Here is a 21,573-nt window from a genome sequence, read left to right as displayed (position 1 = left end):
GCCATAAGTTTGGACACAGCATGACTTAGTATGTCTGTTTTGATGTCTATTACAGAACATAACTAATATTTTTTGACAGCACCAGTTTAATTAGTCAACAAATCAACAAGGGATATAATATTATCAATAAATTCCAACAATTGGAACAACTTTGTTCCCAAAACATAATATTAGAAGAAAATAACAAAAAAATGCAGTACTTTCACAACCGAATTTGGTAAGAACAACAAAATGACACCAAACTCTTTTGATGTTTTTTTAAAATATGAAACTTAATATAGTTCTCAGGAGTTGTGTACTGTATTGTAAGTGACAATTTTGTGGTATTTTCTAAGATTCACAAGCGTCATGGTACTTGTGTCCAAACTTATGGCCATGGCTGTAGTGTGGTGGTAAATTATATCTCTGCAACTCTGATCCATTTGAAGCAGAAAATGTGTGGAGTACATTCAACAAAGAGCCATGTTGTTTTAACTTGGTGGAAGCTTTCAGTGCTAATTTGCTGTATTCAATAAAATCACTATCACAGTAAAAACTATTCCACGTAAGAGGAAGGGTTTGCAGACAGTTGTGAAACAGAAGTGAATCATACAAGAAATGTCTCAGTGTAAATGCATCATCATATTGTCCTATCATGAACTGAGCTAACTAGCTTCCTAGCTGACAGTCAGCACCTCTATATTGAATTAAATGTTACATTGAAACACTTATCTTGTTTCTACATTTCAGCACCAATATTGGTCTATAAGTGATAAACATGGAACAAAAAAAGACAAAAAAAGACACACTTTGTGTAACTTTACTAGATGAAGACATGCACAAATAGACAAATATAGTTTTAATTTGTTCACTAACCTAAAACTTCACATACAGGTATTACAGATGGCAACGTAAGTGTTCATGCCAAAATTATTAAGACAGAGGCTCTACTTGTTCAGATTATTGAAGCTTTTGAAATTATTTTTACCAAAAATGCTTTTCGGAACTGAAGTTTTTATTGTTTCTTACAGCTGTTTCTAAACACTTTTCTTTGATTTTATTAAACACCAGCATCTATGTGGCGGAATCAACATGCGTTTCCCAGGTGACAAAGTTGCTCTGTGCTTTTACACGCATGGCAAATTAAACTGTTGTGACGCCATTAACAAGTGATGACATAATATTTATAATTTTATCCCTGACACAGAGACAGGATCAATCTAGATCTAATAGCAAATGATTTTCTGTACTCAACACTTCAGGCAGATGAGCTGCCACCTCAGATTCCAAGTTCATCGGCTGCAGTCAAATAACTTCCAACAGAGACCACCTGAGCTCCTTCACAGCTGTTTCGAGTTCATGTTTCGAGTGGCTACTTTGAAGAATCCAAAATATAAACCATGTTGACTTATTTCATACTTTTTTGTTTACTACATAATTCCATATGTGTCCATTCATAGTTTTGATTCCTTCAGTGAGAATCTAAAATGTAAACAGTAATGAAAATAAAGAAAACCATGACATGAGAAGGGGTGTCCAAACTTTTGACTGGTAGTGTATGAATAGAAACATTTAAAATTCTACATCACATTTTAGAATCAGTGACAAATCCAATGAAGTCACATTTTCATGTGAATATTTTCTACATATTGCACTTAAACACTCCATATGAAACTGTCCGCAGTAAATCCTGTTGTCCTCAGTTGTTCCTTCATTCTGTCTTTCTGGCTGTCTTGCAGGGTACATGCATTTAATATAAGACTCTTAATTACATTTTTCTGCTAAAACAATGGTTCTGTTCACTTTTGGCTGTGAGCGAGGCTGTGAGCGGTTGAGCGTAGAAACTGAGAGGGATGCTCGGTGTCTACTGGTTTGAAAAAACGCTCAGCCTGAAGGACAACTTATTTCACAGCGTCACTGGACTTTTCACTCCATATTGGCTCAAAACACACAGATAAACACACACGTATTCTCTCCCTCTGTGTCGAGGCACAAACCAATAAAGTGGTATTCACACTGGTTAACACACACCACACACTGATGTCCTCTGCCAGAAGTCAAGTCGTTTGCAGAAAGCCAATAAAAGTGACAGCAGTGTTTCTGTAAAATATGAAAGGTTAGCAGTACTGCAGAAAGAGCCGCTGCCAACAGCTGCCAAAAGCCATCAACCAATCATGTGAAATCAGCTGGAAATATGGAAATGCCATCAGGCAACAGTGTAGAAATAAGGCAATGACTGGTCATAGTAAAACTATGAGAGAAACACTGACTGAAGGGTACTCCCCAGAAGCTAATGTTAGAATTTATGGGACGTGTTTCCCCGAGTCCCTCTCACTTCCAGGCAGAAACAGGTTACAATCAGGCTTGAACCTTAACCCTTAAAAAGCCGGGAACGAGTATACTCGGTTCCCGCTTACTTGGACACAAAGCCGAAACCGAACATTCTCGGCTCAACACGTGTGACTTGTTTACGATTGCAAATTTACATAAAATATGCACACACCCGTATGTTTAAGTCGACCAATGGTAAGATATAGACATTGGCACCAAATTTGCTTATTTCAAACGATAAAGCCATATGAGCCGTTATAACGAAGCCGCAATTACGAAGCTTTTATCGGGGCCGCGTACCGTAATAACACGGCTGAAATTCACAATGGCGAGCGTCTACGATATTTTTATGGATTAGGTGGTTTTAGTATATGTACTTCTCCAGAAATATGGCTGTACATGCAAATATATATAAAATAACATGGCCTTGTAAGGGTTAAAATTAATTTTGGTAATTGGATACGATTCCATAGATACATTTTATTTCAAAGAACTAAGCTAAAAAGCAATTTACGTTATTGCTCTGTTTTGCATTTTTTCCTCTATAAACTTCTCATTTCCCTACTCATATGACTCAAAAGCCATAGAGCCTCTTGTGTGACTTTTGTTTTGCTTTCTTTTCCTGTGCTCATGACTGTGTTTGCAGTATTCTGATTATGTTTGTTATATTAGAGCAAGTGTGACTGGATGATTTGTGTGTACATACGTGTTGCAATACATGTGTATGTGGGTTTGCTTGTAGTCCTCGAATGTGCCTGCCTGCACAACTGTGTCTATATCCTATCTAGCATGAGTGTGTGGCTGAGCAAAAATGAGCGAGCAGTATTTTCTTCGCTGCACTGTGAGACGCACACTACAATTTCATCTGCTTCGTTGTGCCATTCATCAGTTGACAAATCCTTTCAATATAGTCTACCTGGCCTCGCTCGCTCATCATTTTAAAGGAATTACACTGTCTGGGGAGAGGAGGAGATTAGAGGAGGTGGTGAGAAGAAGTAACATGAAAAGCGGTGGGAAGCAGAACGGGCTGGATAAGATAGGAATCTTTTCAATAGCATCTGCCCAGTTGAAGCCATTCACTATCAGAGGGTAGTGACAGAGAGGGATTTAAAGAGAGCAAATGGAGAGGTTGTGGGTTAGCAAAATGCAAGAGAGTGAAGAAATAAAGAGATGAGGGTCATTTACACTGGATCTGGTTGAGCGCCTCCAAATCAGCAATGTGGTCTTTAAGTTCAAGCAAATATGGAGAAGTGAAAGTATGCACTGTATATCACTGCAAAGTATGTCAAGAAACCCACTGCTGTTAAAGAGGAATGATACATGTAAGGCCATGAAGGCTTACAGTAGAGCATAATGGAGCCAACCTTCAACAGTTTCAAATCCGTTTATATAAAAGATTCACATACACTCAGGGAACCCTTTATTAATACACCTGAACAATTTAATGTGGTCCATTGTTAAACACAAGTGCTGTGCTGGAGTAGTATGACATAATACGACTGGGATAGTAAATGTCATGGCAGGCGCTTGGCCATAGGTTTTATAACATGTAGGCAGTCAGTCACTAAGATAACAAAATCCATTTAATTGAAAACCCAATACGCGGTTAAGAAGTTATTTTACACAGATAAGATTTTATTTATTAAAGAAAGTTTATGTAAAGTTTTAGTAATCTGAATCCTTTCCAACTTCAGTAGGGCACACAATGGTCCTCCTCATCAGCCTTGCTGCATGTAACTGGCATAATTTGGTTTCTGCATGCTCAGTAATAAATCTTTTATGACCCGCTCACCTTCGCATTTGAATCAGATGCCTATGGCTATTGCTTCCTAAAACTATTGAATTAATTTCTGCCTTTATTTAAAATGCTGTTTCAACACTTGACTTAGTCAAAGCTTTAATGCTGCCCTCATCACTCTACTCAGTTCGTGCAAAGGCAAGAGCGAGAGAGGAAGGAAGGACAGAAGTGGCAGGCAGGTAGGAATGCCTAAAATTAGCTGACTGCACTTCTTCAGAAGGCTATAATATGGTATGAGGACAGACAGAGATACAAAGAAGGGGTGAGGAGGGACAGAGAAAAGAAAGGAAGGCAGAAAGACGAAAAAATTGAAAAGGATCAAACTGATAAATGAGAGAATAAGGACAGAGTCTAGCCAGATGTAAGCAACAGAGGAAATGGAAGAGGAAGTCATTATGTATACAAGAATATCACAGTTCTCACATCGAGAGTTACAAGCAAATATATCAGCAATGCCAGCAGGATATTGTCAGATACATTGTGAAGTATCTATGTAATTATTTATCTAATTGTACAATGTGATAATATTCAGAAACTAAACAAAAATGCCTCTTGTGATTCGCTGTACAAATGAATCACAAGTCACCATTTCTATTTCCAACAAAATCATCATCGGCAGCTGTAGATGCTACACTGGGCAAGAATAAAACTGGTTCAGGAGCAAACATAGCAAAAACAGCGGACTGGAGAGACGTGGAAATGACAGGGAAAGAGAAACAAAGGGTGAAGGCTACATTAGAGAGCTACACTGTATGGGGGTGTAACCTATTTGTTGTCAAACAGACTGAAAAATGACAGTGAGAGCCAACAGTGCCTGGCAAATGGAGTGGTTTTTACACAGAACAAGACAGAGGGACTGTGCAATAAGGAATAAAAGAAAGGAAGGGTCAAGAGGGAAGCTGTGATGCAGCTTTCAGCCATTTCCTTTGTTCTTTGACTATCGTAGGCTGTATGTGTACAGTTTGTGGAATCTACTTGGAATACTAGTTTAAGGTCTCTGCCTGAGCTGAATTGACTTGCCCAACAACTCTCTGGTCTGCATACTTGCATCTGTGACCCCATGCATCACTGACCGAGGAAGAGTTTGAGTGCATTCGCGTGTGCAAATGCACACATGGCACAGACAACAAAATTCTCCAGACACATCACCACACGTTTTTAAGGTTCATTTTCTTCCTTGACCCTGTCCCTCACTTTCTCTTCTATGTCCACTGCTCTCTCACTTTTCCTATCCTCTCCTCTCTCTACTCTATAGTTCTCTCAACTCTCCCCCCATATTGTTATTTTAATTTCACACGTGAGTGAACAAACTTAAATGATGACCAGCAAAACTATATCTGCACACCCTGAGGGTGTGTTTGCACACACATTGGTAATAAGTGGCAAATGTCCAAAAACAGAGTAACGGCATACAACAGAGGAGGCAGGTTTGACAGATAAAAATCAGAAAGAAGGAAGGAAAGAAGGAAAGAAGGAATGAAAGAAAGAAGGAAAGAAAAAAAGAAAGAAAGAAAGCACTCTCTCTACCCATTCCTTCTGTTTTTCTCTCTCTCTCTCTCTGCTTGGTCCTAGACAACTGTCAATGTCTCTAGGGTGATATTAACACACAGTGACTGCTCCCAGCTGTCCAGTAACACACACATACACACATTGTCCCAGCGCTGACCTGTTAGCAGGTGGCAGTGGTACAGACTGCATTTTACTTGAGGCCAGCGGCCTTACAGATGTTCTATCACTGATCTAATACAGCCTCACTTACAACACCGTAAAACAGATTCACCTTAACCCTTATAATTGAGTTGTTTTTTGATACTGAAAACACATCTTCCAGCTGTAAAGAATATAAAGAAAATAGGAACAAGAAAAGAGAAGGAGAGGAAGATAAAAGAGTAATAAAGACATTGAGAGACTACAGATATAAACACTACAAGACAGAAAGCATAAACAGATAGGCAATATACAAACACACAAAAGAATGCATAATTGTATAATTCATACCACTTGTCCATTCTGTGGGTTTTTGTGGGCGTAGGGAGGACCTCTGATGTGATTCCACATCTGACCAGATGTCATTGCAAAAACCACGCACTGATACAGACATATGGACAGAGACAGAGAGACAAGCAAAGACAGAAGAGAAAGAGGATAAATTATCATGAGAGTGGAAAAATAATGAGCATTGAGTCAGTGTGTGAAAATTTTTCCATTTCATACAACATGAAACTTTATTTTTTCGATAACACAGGCGAATATTCTACTAATGAGCTGAAATTGCGCCACTCATCTTGTTTCCAGTGCAGTTTCACTTGACTTCTGTCCCTGGCTTGTGAAAGTGGATATTTCTGGCAGAGGATATATTTGACTTTTCCCACTAGATTAAAAGGTTCCCAACTTAAAGGTAGTGTGTAGTGTGTAGTGTGTGTGTGTGTATCATACCAGTGCAGCCATTGCCCATCCAGTCTTGTTGTAAATGAATTCCAGGTTGTTCCTCCTTAGATACAGCAGACCTCCAACCAGAGACACTAACAGAGCCAAAGCAATAGTCCCTGAATAATTAGGAGGACGGAAGACGCGGATCTGAGGAGACAAAAAGCGAGAGTGACACATAGCTAAAAAATCCTTAAAACATATCCTGTATACAGAACATTTATGTATTCATTTACGGTATAGATCGCTCAACTGTTAAATATTATCACAGTATCAAGTGTGTATTGTTGCATTGGAAAATATTTCAAACAGAACAGATAACTGTAGTACAGCCTGAATGTAGAATGAGACATTGAGGAGAAATACCCTTTGATTCTTATACAGAGAAGACCCAAAAGTAGAGTAAATGGATTAAATTTACATTTTGTATTCAGTATTTTTGACAAAACTGTCGATTTCTCTGTTATTGGAGAAGCACATAAACCAGGTTTAAAGTGTCAAATCTGTTTGCAAAAGTAAAATTCACTAATATATGTAGTCAACAATGGGTCTAACGTTAAATGTATGGAATTATTTCTGAAATAACATACAGTAGCTACATATGAATGTATCTAAATGTAGGAACACATAAATAAAGAAAAGAAAGCCAACAAATTAGGATGAACTGCACCAATTCTGTGAAGACATTTGGCCAAAATTTAAACCAGAAGCTTGCCAGCAGCTTGTGAATGGCTACCAAACACACATAGTTGAGGTGCAAATAGCCAAACCACATTTAACCAAATAGTAGCATCGCTGTATGCATGTTTTGACCCATCAAATTCTGTCCTATTCTAGAAGATTAACAATAACCAACATGCATGATTGTTTTAAAAAAGACATGTTTCAATCTTTCTATCATATAAAATCAGGGTTTATAGGAATCATTGGCAACTCAAGACTGCCTGATGTATTAGTACATGCATCTTTACAAGTGGATGTAAACTTTTAATGACAACTGTATGTGTGTGAGAGAGACCATAGAGCCCAACTGACAACGTGATGTGTTTACTATTAACATATGCGAGAGCAAAACGCTCCAAATAACAGAACACGTGTCACAATAGTGATTAGGTCACCACTGGAAATCTGTTTACCATCTGCCTCAACTAAGTGTTATTGGATTAAAACTTCCATTTACAACTCATCCATGCATAACTTAAGGTCAAATAGAGAAAGAAAAGGGAAACTGGTTTAAAATTCTGCCTTGTGCAATCTGAGTTGGCAGCCTACCCTACAAACTAGTGTCTATGTGTATGAGGAGGAAAAAATATATGCAGAGACATGTAAAGCTCTCTTGGCGGAGCTCTTCTAAACATATAAAGGAAACACAAAGGCCACAATGTTTTAATTGATAAAACAACTAAAAGATACACTGAGCTCTAATAATGAGTGTGACAGTTGCAAGGCTGTACCCTGAAACTCGGCATGTCCTAGAAAAACACATTGTCTCCTACTTCATTAAAACTGGGCATTATGCAACAGAACAGACAACAGGAATAATCAATGGCTGACGGTTTTGCACAAGAGTCCAAAATCATTTCATAAAAGTCTCATTTGTCCTTATTCTTAGACAAATAGGTGCACAATCAATGTACTTCTGTTTGTGTTTCTATATAGCAGAAATTTACTCAACTCCTTTTCAAACTATCTGTCTCATCATTCCCCCTTTTCTGTTCTGTTCTTACTTCATGTGATACAGTCACATTCAAGTGTCTGAAAGCTAGAATTTAGTCTAAGTGCTCCCCATTGCCTTACTCTGAAAGGCAGGCTTTTGAAAATAGATCCATCAACAGGATGTCAGCAGGAAACTTCTCCTACAGTGCTGTGAAAAAGTATTTGGTAAATGATGATTTCATCGATTGAAGGAAAAAATTCTGTCCAGTCCCATCCTGTTCTATGTGACAAAGTAATTGTGCCTTGAGCTACCAATCTACCAAAGGATCAAATTCATTTGGCAAGTGATTGGCGGCTTCATCTGTACTACAACACATTGGACCATACCAGCACTCTTGGACAATGTACACTGCACTTTAGTTGAAAATACACCTCATTATTTATCTAATTTTATATATTTTGTTCTTTACAATGTCGTATTGTTTTTGCATAGCCTTTAGAAACAGTCACTCTGTATTTTGCTGCACACACTGTATGAACATGTGACAAAGAAAAACTCTGGAATCTTCAATCAGTTTGGTTCAGTTTCACCAGCCACATTTTTTTTAATTTAATCTTTATTTTATCAGGAAGTAGCTTGAGATTAAAAATCTCTTTTCTGAGGGAGACCTGGCCATGATTACTGCCAGGCTTGTAGCTAAAGGGTCTCAAAAAGCAGCACATGATGTCACGTTCTAAAGACCTTTAGGAACACATGTAATACAAAGTCATTGACATTTATCAGTCTGAAAAGGGTTACAAAGTCACTGCTAAGGATTTGGGACTCCAGAGAACCACAGCAAATTAATTATCTACAAATGGAGAAAATAGGGAACAGTAGTGAACCTTCCAAGGAGTGGCCAGTCTACCAGCATTTCTGCAAGAGTGCGGCAATATCTAATCCAGGCATAGGCGTCAGTTTAGGGGGGGACGGTGGGGACGTGTCCCCCCACTTTTTGTCAGGGGTCATTTTGTCTCGAACACATTCAAATTCTTCACATGTAAGCCGTTGTAAACCCAGTTATTTTCAGTTGTACAGAAAATTTCGACGCTCCTGAACGCACCATCCGCACTCGGCCGAGAGTTGCACAGACACGCAGCACACCTTCGTGAGGTTAAAAAAACAACAACAAAAAAAAAACCGCGCAGATGCTAAATTTGCGCCTGTGCCAAGTGGAAGCTCCGACCAGAGGCGTGCAGGGGCAAAATTTCGGCCCGGGAGAATTAGTACTATAGCGGCCCACAGACCCCTCTACCGATAGCTCAACAGCTTGAGCCTCCGACTTTGGTGCGGTGGTTGTGAGTTCGAGCCCAGCTTGTGGTATTTTGCCGCTGTTCTTCGACATTTTCTCAAAGTGCTGTGGTCTCCGTCCCCCCCACTTTTAAAAACAAACTGACGCCCTTGAATCCAGGAGGTCACAAAAGAACTCAGAAGAACATTGAAAGATCTGCAGGCCTCATTTACCTCAGGTAAGGTCAGTGTACATAATTCCACAATAACAGAGACACTGGGCAAAAATGGCATCCATTGGAGAGCTGCAAGATGTAAACCACTACTGATCAAAAAGAACATTTGAAAGATGAGCACCAAGACTTTTGTTATAACATCCTGTGCACTGATGATTCAAATTGGAACTTTTTGGAAGACATGGGTCCCATTACATCTGGCATAAAGCTAATATTGCATTCCACAAGAAGAACATCCACCCATCAGTTCATGACCTAAAGCTCAAGCACAATTGGTTTATGTCGCATGAAAAAGGTCCAAAGCACACAAGCAACTCCACTTTTGAATCACTCAAAAAGAACAAAATTAAGGTTTTTTTAAGTGGTTGAGGCAAAGTCCGGACTTGAATCCAATTGAGATGCTGTGGCAAGACCTGAAAAGGGCAGTTCAGACACAAAAATCATCTAATGAGGTTTCTTTCTAAAAGAAAGAAGAAAGTAGAAAAAACAAATACAACACATTTTATTATTCCATAGATCTTTCTTTTGGTGCCAATATATGTTGCTCACATAACCCACATTGCAGGGTCTTTGAGTCTGTACAAAGCATACTCATGTTCTTTGTATTTGTTAATAAAGCAATGTAACCAACCACAGGGTTTTATAATTTGAGTTAAATGATTTCAGTGTTAAGGAAAACTTTATTCCAAAAGCTAAACTGCCGACAAATCCAGCTGCTGGTAAGTTATCATCATAGAGTCAGTAAAACTTGTCAATCACGCAATAATTATAAGTCCACATTACTTTCTCTTCTTGATTTTTGAGGTGTTGTTTACAAGAATCCTGACTACAATTAAAAGGCAACAATGTAAAGTGCAGCAAACAGGAATCCAGTGGCTCTACAATGACCAAGACCCATACTTGGGCTGTGCGTACCAAATTCTCTTCAACATTTCTGACAAATGTGTGCCCGTTTCTTGCAAATGTGCATGTGTGAATATGAATTGTTTGATTATGTACCTGAACATCTGTGCGGTCTGCAATCCACTTGGCCAGCTGCTCTGAGGCAAAGCCAATCCTTTGCAGGTCAAACGTATCGGCTCTCTTTGGCTTTCCCTTAGCTGGGAAATGCATGAAAGTTGGTGCACTATTCATGTTTAACTAGAAAAAGGAGAAAGAGAGACAAAGAAGAGAAACAGCCAGGGAAAAAGAAAAAAAAGAATAAGAGGTTCAAGTTAATGACTTGTCAAATAAGCTGGACAATGCATTGTTGATAAACCCTCATAACTTAACGCATTGATAACAGAAGCTAGTATTTAGCATTATTAGCATGTTTTTTTAATCCAAATATCAGTTATTTTATTTCTCTTCTACACATCAAAGGAAGGATTTGGGATTCTTATCTTATATTGGTATATGTTGACACATTAAACAGCACAGAAAAATCGCCCCTTTAGTGTCGAAATAGGAACATTATCTTTTTGCCTGAATCAATTTCAATTTTGCTACGATATACAGCAGCCTGCAGCAAATAAAGGCATATAACTGTTGTGACATGAATGTTGATGTAGTGTGTATTCCGATGGCATGCTTTGATTAGGAACCTTATTCTAGTATGCAGTTTTAGGAGTGAGTTTTCACCAAAGTGGCACAAAAAATGTAATATCAACCATCAATAGTGTTTTGCAGATCCCTAATAAAGTTCCGCTCTCAGCTCAAATCGTATCTGAACTTCAGTCCATATCCTGTCCACACCTTCTAGCTCCAACATCACACATAAGACACAATGGAAATCACAGAAAAGCACAAAAAAGTAAAAGAGCTGCCGTATTGATTCTACTTTATTATGCAGAGCAATTCAGCTGACAAATTTATCAACCAAATTTGACCGGCTTGACAGCTACACAATGAAACTGAACTCGGCAAATATAAAAATCAGGTGAGGACAGTCAGCAGGAGCAATGACAAAAAACATCCGTCAAAGTCGATTTAATATAACAAACTACATCAGTGTACTGGGCTGTTCAAATGCTCTGCTGGTTTCCTGCAACTTTTATCAAGGGATAAAACTGAATGAAGGAGGAAAGAATGAATAATAGTGAAGGACACATGTGCACACACAATATATATAGAATATGCACTTAGTACAGCTTGTATGCAGCAAGTGTATTAAAATGTATATGTGCATGTACATGTTAACATGAATACAAAAACATGTATTTAAGTATGAAAGAGCGACACACGGCAATGTACACATATGTAACTCTCATTTAACCTTCAGCAGAGATCTTTACATGACAATAAAGGATGTGGATGTCACAGAAAGCAAACAGATTCCAGGAACCACATTACAAGAAAGATGCAACCATGAAAGCATTAAATGGAAAAACAAACAATGGCATGAAAAATAGCAAGCACAAAAGAAGAAGAAAATAAGTAATATTAAAGATTTAGGACTTCAATTTCAGTTTTTATTGGATTCATCTGAATCTAAATCAGGATGAAGAAAAAAGGAACAAAAACAGCAGGCTATTTATAAGTAAGCGTAGCTGTTTAAGGTTCAAAAGTATGAAGAATAAAAAAAAAAAAAAATTACTGAGAAAGTTATTTTACATGAATTTGTGTTTGTAAATGGTGGCTGGTGCTTTTAAGTTTCCAGCTTTTTCAGTATTTGTGCTGCAACAGTAACATCACAGAATGTTTTGTGATTACAAATACATCTCGCTTTGACACCAGTCTTCAAAGACATTCTACCATTTCATTGGACAGCCTTGTAATCCTTGTCTCCATTTTGGTTTTACCAGTAGAATGCAACCTAAACATGCATGTAACTACAGTGGCAAAGTGACCACTGCTGCTGCTTTCCTGTCAAAACCACACATACACACGTGGACAAAATTGTTGGTACCCCTCAGTTAAAGAAGGAAAAATCCACAATTCTCACTGAAATCACTTGAAACTCACAAAAGTAACAATAAATAAAAATTTATTGAAAATTAAATAATCCAAAACAGCCATTACTTTTGAATTGTTGATTAACATAATTATTTAAAAAAACAAACTAATGAAACAGGCCTGGACAAAAATGATGGTACCTCTATAAAAGATTGAAAACTATTTGACCAGAGTGACATGATTAACTCAGGTGTGTCATTTAATTGACATCACAGGTGTTTCCAAACTCATAATCAGTCAGTCTGCCTATTTAAAGGGAGACAAGTAGTCACCCTGCTGTTTGGTGAAAAGGTGTGTACCACACTGAACATGGACAACAGAAAGCGAAGGAGAGAATTGTCCCAGGACATCTGAAAAAAAATTATAGACAAACATCTTAAAGGGAAAGGCTATAAGACCATCTCTAAACAGCTTGAAGTTCCTGTGACAACAGTGGCTCATATTATTCAGAAGTTCAAGACCCACGGGACAGTAGCCAACCTCCCTGGACGTGGCCGCAAGAGGAAAATTGATGACAAATTGAAGAGACGGATCGTTCGAATTGTATCCAAAGAGCCCAGAGCAACCTCCAAAGAAATTAAAGGTGAACTCCAAGGCCAAGGTACATCAGTGTCAGATCGCACCATTCGTCGTTGTTTGAGCCAAAGTGGACTTCATGGGAGACGACCAAGGAGGACACCACTGCTGAAAAAAACTCATAAAAAAGCCAGACTGGAATTTGCAAAAATGCATGTTGACAAGCCACAAAGCTTCTGGGAGAATGTCCTTTGGACAGATGAGACCAAACTGGAGCTTTTTGGTAAGGCACATCAACTCTATGTTCATAGACTCAAAAACCAAGCATACGAAGAAAAGAACACTGTCCCTACGGTGAAACATGGAGGAGGCTCAGTAATGTTTTGGGGCTGCTTTGCTGCATCTGCCACAGGGTGTCTTGAAAGTGTGCAAGGTACGATGAAATCTGAAGACTATCAAGGCATTCTGGAGAGAAATGTGCTGCCTAGTGTCAGAAAGCTTGGTCTCAGTCGCAGGTCATGGGTCTTCCAACAGGACAACGATCCAAAACACACAGCCAAAAACACCCAAGAATGGCTGAGAGAAAAGCGTTGGACTATTCTAAAGTGGCCTTCTATGAGCCCAGATCTGAATCCCATTGAACATATGTGGAAGGAGCTGAAACATGCCATTTGGAGAAGACACCCATCAAACCTGAGACAACTGGAGCTGTTTGCTCATGAGGAGTGGGCCAAAATACCTGTTGACAGCTGCAGAACGCTCATTGACAAATACAGAAATCGTTTAATTGCAGTGATTGCCTCAAAAGGTTGTGCAACAAAATATTAAGTTATGGGTACCATCATTTTGTCCAGCCCTATTTCATTAGTTTGTTTTTTTAAATAATTATGTTAATCAACAATTCAAAAGTGATGGCTGATTTTGATTATTTAATTTTCAATAAATTTGTATTTATTGTTACTATTGTGAGTTTCAAGTGATTTCAGTGAGAATTGTGGGTTTTTCCTTCTTTAACTGAGGGGTACCAACAATTTTGTCCACGTGTGTATACTGTCAACATCACTGCACAGCACAGTTTGTGATTTGTGCCTGATTGTATATCACTTGAAGTCCATCAGTGGATTATACACAGCTAACGACCAAAATGCTGTTTTTTTTAATGACATGTAAAATGACAGTCTCAAACATTTTTGTCCTTGTTGATTTGGTGATGCCCGTAATTGCTGGTTGTAACGGCAAACACACTGTAATACTACAGGTCACAGAAATCTGGAGGGAGCAAAACACTCAAATGTCATTTAAATAATAAGTCTGGCGACAATTGTCACTTTTCCGTCATTTTGTGAGCAACCTTAACCTAATTTTAAACAGCAAGCAGCATGAGTGTGAACAATAAGGCACAGTGAAAGTGAAAATTGGTTGCCTTGATGAGACGTTGTGTAGCCTCACCTGCAGTTCTGCATCTAGCAGCTCATTGTAGCTATTGTTTTGTAGGTATATTTTTGCTGATCAATGATTGTGGTAAGTGCGAAGCTCACTGACAAACCATACTGCATTACCTGCAACTACATCAGAGTAATGGTCAACTTGTGTTTCACCAGTAAAATGCGTTCAATGAGAAACTGCAGCAGCCGTACCTTAATACAGCTTTTTCCCCCAAAGCATTGCAATACTTTCATCAGTGATCCCTAAGCTCAACAATCAGTCACAATGTAGGCACCTATATTCAGTGATATATAGTGACTTAACAGACATTTATTTAATAGAAATCCTCAAGACTGTCATTTAAAAACTGTTTAATGGAATAGTTGTGTGTTAAACTTATTCACTTCACCCTTTCATTGTTTTCATTATGGTGGATCACATATTAAAAAAGGGAAAGTCAAATATGAACTGAATATGAAGATACTAAACTGTAGTACGTTCAGGCAAACACATTTGCAACTGATCATACGCTAATTAAGCAGTTACCTGTTGGAAAACATCAGCTCCCTCATCATAGTCCACTACAGTGAAGAAAAGCTTGTTGGAAAATGCAGATGAGTAACGCCACGAGTTTGCCAGGACTTGGTACTCCTCATTCGCCTGCCTATAAAACATCAAAAAGACAAGAAGAAGTAAAGATAAAAAAGTTAAACTATAGCATTTCAGACACATTCCATGTATGAAAAAAAAGGGACTGCTTTACAATCATTTTGTCTCAGACATGTTCGTATTCAAGATTTAAGCTCTTCTGTGGCAAGTAGCATAATATAAAACCCATAATTGCCACAGTTGTGTGAAAGATGACTGACTGGCAACACAATCACTCTAAACACATTATAGTGATTTGGCAGGCTTATTTGCAGCTCTATGAACACTCACGACATAACAGATTTCTCCTACCTCATCATATTCAAAATCTTTGCATTTCAAAAGGAGCAGCTGCTGAAATGAGGATTTTACAGCTCTGTACAACCCATGCTGTAGTATAAATTGTGGCTGACAGGAATGGTGAGCATGCCAAGGCAAGACATTAAGATTAGAACAATCAATGTTTGTAAAACTCGAGGTATGTGGTACAAGTTTTTCCTTTTACTTTATTTTACACAACAGAGGTGTTATTTTAATTCTGACAAGACATAGGTAGAGACACTGCACCAAGGATGAAATGAATGCATTTATTCATGAAGAGAAACAGGGACCGAAAAAAAGGAGGACACCATGAAAACCGCAACTAGTTATTTCAAAACAGATAATGAGGTAGACAGCAATAGGGTAAAATGAGAAGATGTGACGTTTGAGATGAGAAACTGCACCAGAATCACAAAAGATAGAGGGTGAGAAAAAAATAAAAATAAAATAAAATAAAACTGTGCCCTAGATCCTTGTCAATGTCTAACTTTTTATTTAGTCTTCATTGCATGTAAAGGTACTATATCTTCCTCTTAATCCTTTCTCATTTGTCATTTTAATTTCCATTTCTTTTCAACAAAGTCTAATGAAGACGATATTTTAACAAGTCACAGTGAAGACGATCGATTTACAAAACAAAATTCCATAAATTTGTTTCCCTTTTCTATCATCTCCCTCATATGTTTCTGACTTCAGCGACATGTTTGCCTTTGCTTTGGCATTGTGTCTTATGTCAACTCATGTCTCCTGTGTTGGCTTTAATTAGTGGGAAATCGTCTGTCAGGATGCGTTATGTGTGGTGATGTTACATTGTTATCTTTGCAGCTAATGTTAGGATGATCCCTTTGAAGTGTCTACCAGTTAAAAAGTCAGCGTAGATGAAGCTGAAACTCAGGCCAGCGCACTGCCAGGGAATACAGGAGCGCTCATCTATCTGCGAACACCACAACGCACAAGTTGTCAAGGCGTCACTGAGATCTAGCTATTACTCTGCCAACAATCAATGTTATTTATTTATTTATTGTTTATTTAGCTACTTTGCAACTGTCATAATGAGAAAAGATTATTATTAAGAATGATACCACTGAAGGAAGGTTTCCCTTTGTCAACAAATACACATCATATATGCAAATCATACTCCAAAAAAAAACAATAAACAGACAAAAACAAACTTTAAAACAATTAGTTAAACCAGTCTCATTCATTATATTTCAGTCTCATATTCTTCTGGTTAGCAGTAAATTATGCTGTCTGAATTGTAGTACTTTAATTGAACATTATAAGATTATTCAAAGAATTTAAATAATAACGGCAAACATTTAGTTATTAATTTACAGATTTTAGGAACACATGAATATTCAAGATACATACAGATAAACAGTATACACGTGTTATGAGACGATTACTACATAAACAGGTTTTAGTTATCAAGTAATTCTGGCAGATGTCAACAATAAGACAGTGAAAACGTGTGTGATTTATCTATTACTTAGCATAAGACTACACTGAAGTACCTTTCATCGTTTAGTACTTGCAGACAACACTCAGCAGCAAAATTATGTTAAATATTTTTCATGGAAAAGGAAAAATGAAGTTAATGTAACAACAAAATCAGACAACAGAACAATTACCTGGAGTTAAAAATGATTGGCGGTCAAAAGCAATAAATCCCAGCAAGACTTGTCCAAGAAATTGCTATTACACAGCACTGTAGGCAATATCAATGAATATGTATAGTACTGGAAAAATGTGACTGAATAAACAAAATGATAAACTAAAAAAAACTGTCAGACCTCAGAAACATCAGTTCTAACCATTCCAAAGAGAGACAACTGAGATAAGCAAAGGAATAAGGACACTGTTTTTACATGCACTAAAATATATATGCCCTAATTTTTAATGCACTTTGTGTTGTAGATTTGATTTGCAACTGATGTAATTAATTTTTTCCCATCAAACTACACTTAATTAGCACCAATATCCATAAGAGCCAGTTCGCAGCCTAACATCTTCAGATTGGGTCTTTCTGGCTCTAACATCTTTGAGAGTTTGAGATTTAGATCTGGATATAAGCCTCACTGAACCAGGGACTTATTTTCAATTATTTCTTCAAACACATTTTTATAGAGTAGCTTTCATGTAATGTTGTTGTTTTGTTGATTTTCAAGTTCTTTTTAAAAGTTTTGTTTTTGTTATTTTGCTTTCTGGATATCCTGCTTTAGCTTTACCTGTCAAAGCAGTTTGTAAATTCTCATTTTTAAAGGTACTATATTTAAAAAAAAGTTTTTATTACTACTATTTTTTTCATTACTGAAGTTATTATCATTGTTAATAGTAGTAGTATTCTCTCACATCCAGAAGTATTCAGACTCTTTGGTGTAGCACTCCAAGTTGTGGTCAGGTGTACAGTGTCTTTGCATTATCCTTAAAATGTGTCTAGAACATGACAGGATTCCAACATAAACAGGCTGAATTTAGTTCAGAAAGCCTCACTCCTGCCCAACTTCATGCCTCACACAGCATGTCAAAACAATAAACATGGTGTGGAAAATAGTGTCCTTGAGGGTCAGGATTAAAACTACACCTGAATCTGATCATCTTCGACTGCACTTACATTAATCTCACTTTTAGGGCAAAAACAATTCTTAGTGAAAAGCCTAGTTAGAATTAGTATGTGGTCTATAACTGGGACAGAGCTTAAGAGTGATGTGGGAGCGAGGACCCCAGTGATTAGCCACCTTTTTCAATGCCTGGTCGTCCTCTTAAGGCAGAGTCTCAGGTCACCATCTACCATCCATCTCATCCTCTCTCTTGCTCTCTTTTTCCAATGATGTGACAGTAATGTTAATAAGAGAATGCTTGGTGCAAAGAAAGAGAGAGAGGGAAGAGGTGGGTGGAGACAAAGGAGTTGACATTAACAAATGCATATTGTAATGAAATAGAAATAAGTAGTTTCTTGTTGGGAGAGAGAAATTTCTGAGGTAGAAATGGATAAAAGTGTCTTTGTTTAGGAGAGCAGCTCACTGTTAATAGTATGTTTGAGTAAATAAACCTTCTCCAACCTGCTTTGGCATGCTTATAGCCATGCTAAGAAAGCAACTCTGAATGTATATCCTCGCAATCAAAGCCAAATGAAAAGACACTGGTGTGTCTGTGCTGTTACTGAAGTGCAGCCTGTCTGGATGCTGTGTGGCACTGACATGGATAATGAATAACTTATCTAATCAAGTGACTGATGAAGTAGAAGAGTGGCTGATTAGAGTAACAAGCCAGGTCACGATGGAGAATTTCAGTGTTGATTTCATCAACTAGCTGGGCATCCCCCATGGACATCAAAACATGGTCAAATACCTGGTTAATGCTACACAGACACAAGATGGGAGCCAGACCTAATCTACATTGTGAAAAAGTCAAAGATCAGAGATGTTTTTTTACAAACTGGAATGTAAAAGTACACCAAGTACTTCAAGTTTTTTCCATGAAGCAACTTGACAATGTTGAGTAACTTCCCATGCCACGAAAATGCAGAAGTTTGGTTCTTACATTGTAGGAGTTAAACAAAATATAGATTCCACCAAATAATGCCTTTCAGGTTAAGGGTGACAGTGATTTATGTGAGGAAGACAGAAATCATTAATTCCTAAACTCAAGTCAGCTACTGCCTTTGGTAGGTTTCAGCACCAGAGACAGCTCCAGCATTGTCTCTACTATAAAATACAGAGGGAAGTGTAGAGCTGTCCATAGTGCTGAAATACACTTTTAACTCCTTCTGAATCTGTATTAGCATTTTGAATTTGCACATGACTTCATTTTATTTGAAATGTATTAAATGACTTGAGCATAAAAAAGGGTAAGTAGGCCTTGTTAACCTTTTTATGTGGAACTCATCCATCCCTCTTTGGTAGTATTGCCGGGCTGAATTTCTTTTGACACAAATGTCAAAGTGAACCACAGATTCTTGTTAGATAAGGCTGTTATCTGAGGTTCCCATGACATGCAAGTCTATGTGTGTGTGTGTGTGTGTGTGTGTGTGTGTGTGTGTGTGTGTGTGTGTGTGTGTGTGTGTGTGTAGAAGGAGGATATTTGAAATATCAGAAGTAGATTGTTGATTTCTGGCTCGAGAGCTTACACATGAGATGCAGGAGGACCTGATATTTCGAGCGATGGAAAGAGGTACCAAGGAATACAGTACACACTGTCAGATTGTAACCAATAGTAGGTGCAGTAGACTTATGTGGGTGCGGGTATGTGTGTGTGCATGTACAGACCTGCAGACTGAACACTGCCTTTGAGGCTGCAGGGCAGTGAACATGACGATGACAGAGTAGTTCCTGGGTGGGGCCTTGACGAAACGACGGAACTTGTCCCCGTTCATCCGGACGACCGAACGCCGAGAGGACCACTCCATCATCTGGTCAACCTTCTCTGACAGCAGGTTCTGAACACAAAGACAAAGAGGAAAGGGGCAGAAAGAACAATGCATCCTATTAGGATTTTCCGACTCAAGCAGTTGAAATATTGCTGTATGTTCCCAAATGCCAAGAAAAAGTGAACAACAAATATCGGTATTTTAATTATTGAGCATATGAAAAATCCTCCTAAGCAAAACAACATTCATATTCAAGTGACTGTATAGAAAAGTGACAAAGACAACCCAATATAACCCTGCTTCCCCTTAGAATATCTAAACACCAGGCACTGTCTCTTCAATTCTTTGATGTTCCAACTTTTTCCTATCTAACACGAACCTTGCTGGCTGCTTTGAAAGTCCAAGGCTGACACAAAGGAAAGTGTTGCCGGATGCAAGTTGCTAAATCTAAATGCAATAAGTTTGACTCCTGGCCTCTATTTACTAATAGGGTACAAACAAAGAATCTGGAGTACAACAAACTGAGCCATTGTTTACAGAAAAAGAGACCTGACTTGGCAGTCTAGCTTTGTGTGTACGCAAAGAAAAAAGCCTCAGCTCTTGGTTGTATTTGTGGGTGAATTCCAAGAGTCTGTTGATGATTAAACCCAGTCCGGTTAAACTAAGAGGTCACAACACTGGCATCAAAACACAACGCTAAAGGTAAACAATGCACAGCTTGTCCGCTAAAACACCTAGTGCCTTTGCAAACAGAAATGCTTGGAATAGAAAAGTCATGTTGGGTATGTGTGGCATGAAGGTCTTTGTGTGTCTGTAAATTCACTGCATGACTTTGTCAGTGTAAGTTCTCAGAAGGACACTGCTTAGTTCTCAACAGCAACATCTTTGCTCAGCTTCAGCCCTGAGCTGATGAGTGATGAAATAGTGAGACTGTTGATGAAACACTTGTTTTCCAACTGCTGCTGATCAAACTGTACAGCACAAAATCTGTACGAGAAGCATATTTCAGTTTAGAACTCAATAATTTTTGTGAACTAGACTGTGTTTTTTTTCTTTTTTCTCCCCCAACTGCACAGTGCTAAATCTGAGCCAAGAGTTCCTCATGCATTTTTCATTAAAGATTTTTGTCCGCCATTGCTGCATTTATAACGCATACATTAGCACAGAAAAATGTTTATTCGTCCCATTGATTAACTTATTTCTTTAAAACCACCACCATCTTGTTTGACATATCTATATTGTGTGATTTGTAACAACAAAATAATCCTCTTTATAGTTTACAATTGGCAGTAATGCAATTGATATTGGTGTAAAAGCTTTCCTACCCAACAAAGGAGCAGCTCATCTTGGACACCCTAATGAATACAGAATGAATGAAAGCTAGGCCACCAGTGATGATCTGTGCAACAATGTGACAAACACTAGCGACATTACATAATTATATATGCATCTGTTTAAATGATAAAATTTGTTGTGGGTATAGGAGATTTTGAGATATTCTTATCTTGAATGAGAAAAAGCTTCACAAAACATTAAAAATGCTTGATGCTAAGTTTGTCCTACTTTTTGGGACAAGTAACTTACAAAGTCATGTTGATATTGGGCCAACTGAGCTGAGAATGTTGACTTTCTCAACCAGGATACAACATGCTACACTACTCTC

The 21,573-nt window shown here is 38.0% G+C and overlaps 1 protein-coding gene across 2 annotated transcripts in view; it reads right to left on the bottom strand.

The window, feature by feature from the left end:
* Positions 1 to 21,573, bottom strand: part of tusc3 (tumor suppressor candidate 3) — an 84,486-nt gene that overhangs the window by 29,950 nt on the left and 32,963 nt on the right. For both annotated transcript variants that reach the window (XM_022201766.2, XM_051945868.1), the window contains exons 2-6: positions 19,810 to 19,979; positions 15,119 to 15,236; positions 10,697 to 10,837; positions 6,545 to 6,685; positions 6,107 to 6,196 (exon numbers count right to left, since the gene is read on the bottom strand). In XM_022201766.2, coding sequence (XP_022057458.1) covers positions 6,107 to 6,196; positions 6,545 to 6,685; positions 10,697 to 10,837; positions 15,119 to 15,236; positions 19,810 to 19,979 — 660 coding nt within the window. The remainder of the gene's footprint in view (positions 1 to 6,106; positions 6,197 to 6,544; positions 6,686 to 10,696; positions 10,838 to 15,118; positions 15,237 to 19,809; positions 19,980 to 21,573) is intronic.

The sequence above is a fragment of the Acanthochromis polyacanthus genome, chromosome 3 (assembly GCF_021347895.1).
Source record: "Acanthochromis polyacanthus isolate Apoly-LR-REF ecotype Palm Island chromosome 3, KAUST_Apoly_ChrSc, whole genome shotgun sequence".
Taxonomy (NCBI): Eukaryota; Metazoa; Chordata; class Actinopteri; family Pomacentridae; genus Acanthochromis; species Acanthochromis polyacanthus.
Note: the sequence above shows the minus strand (reverse complement) of the source record. Positions and strands in the feature narration are given on the sequence as shown.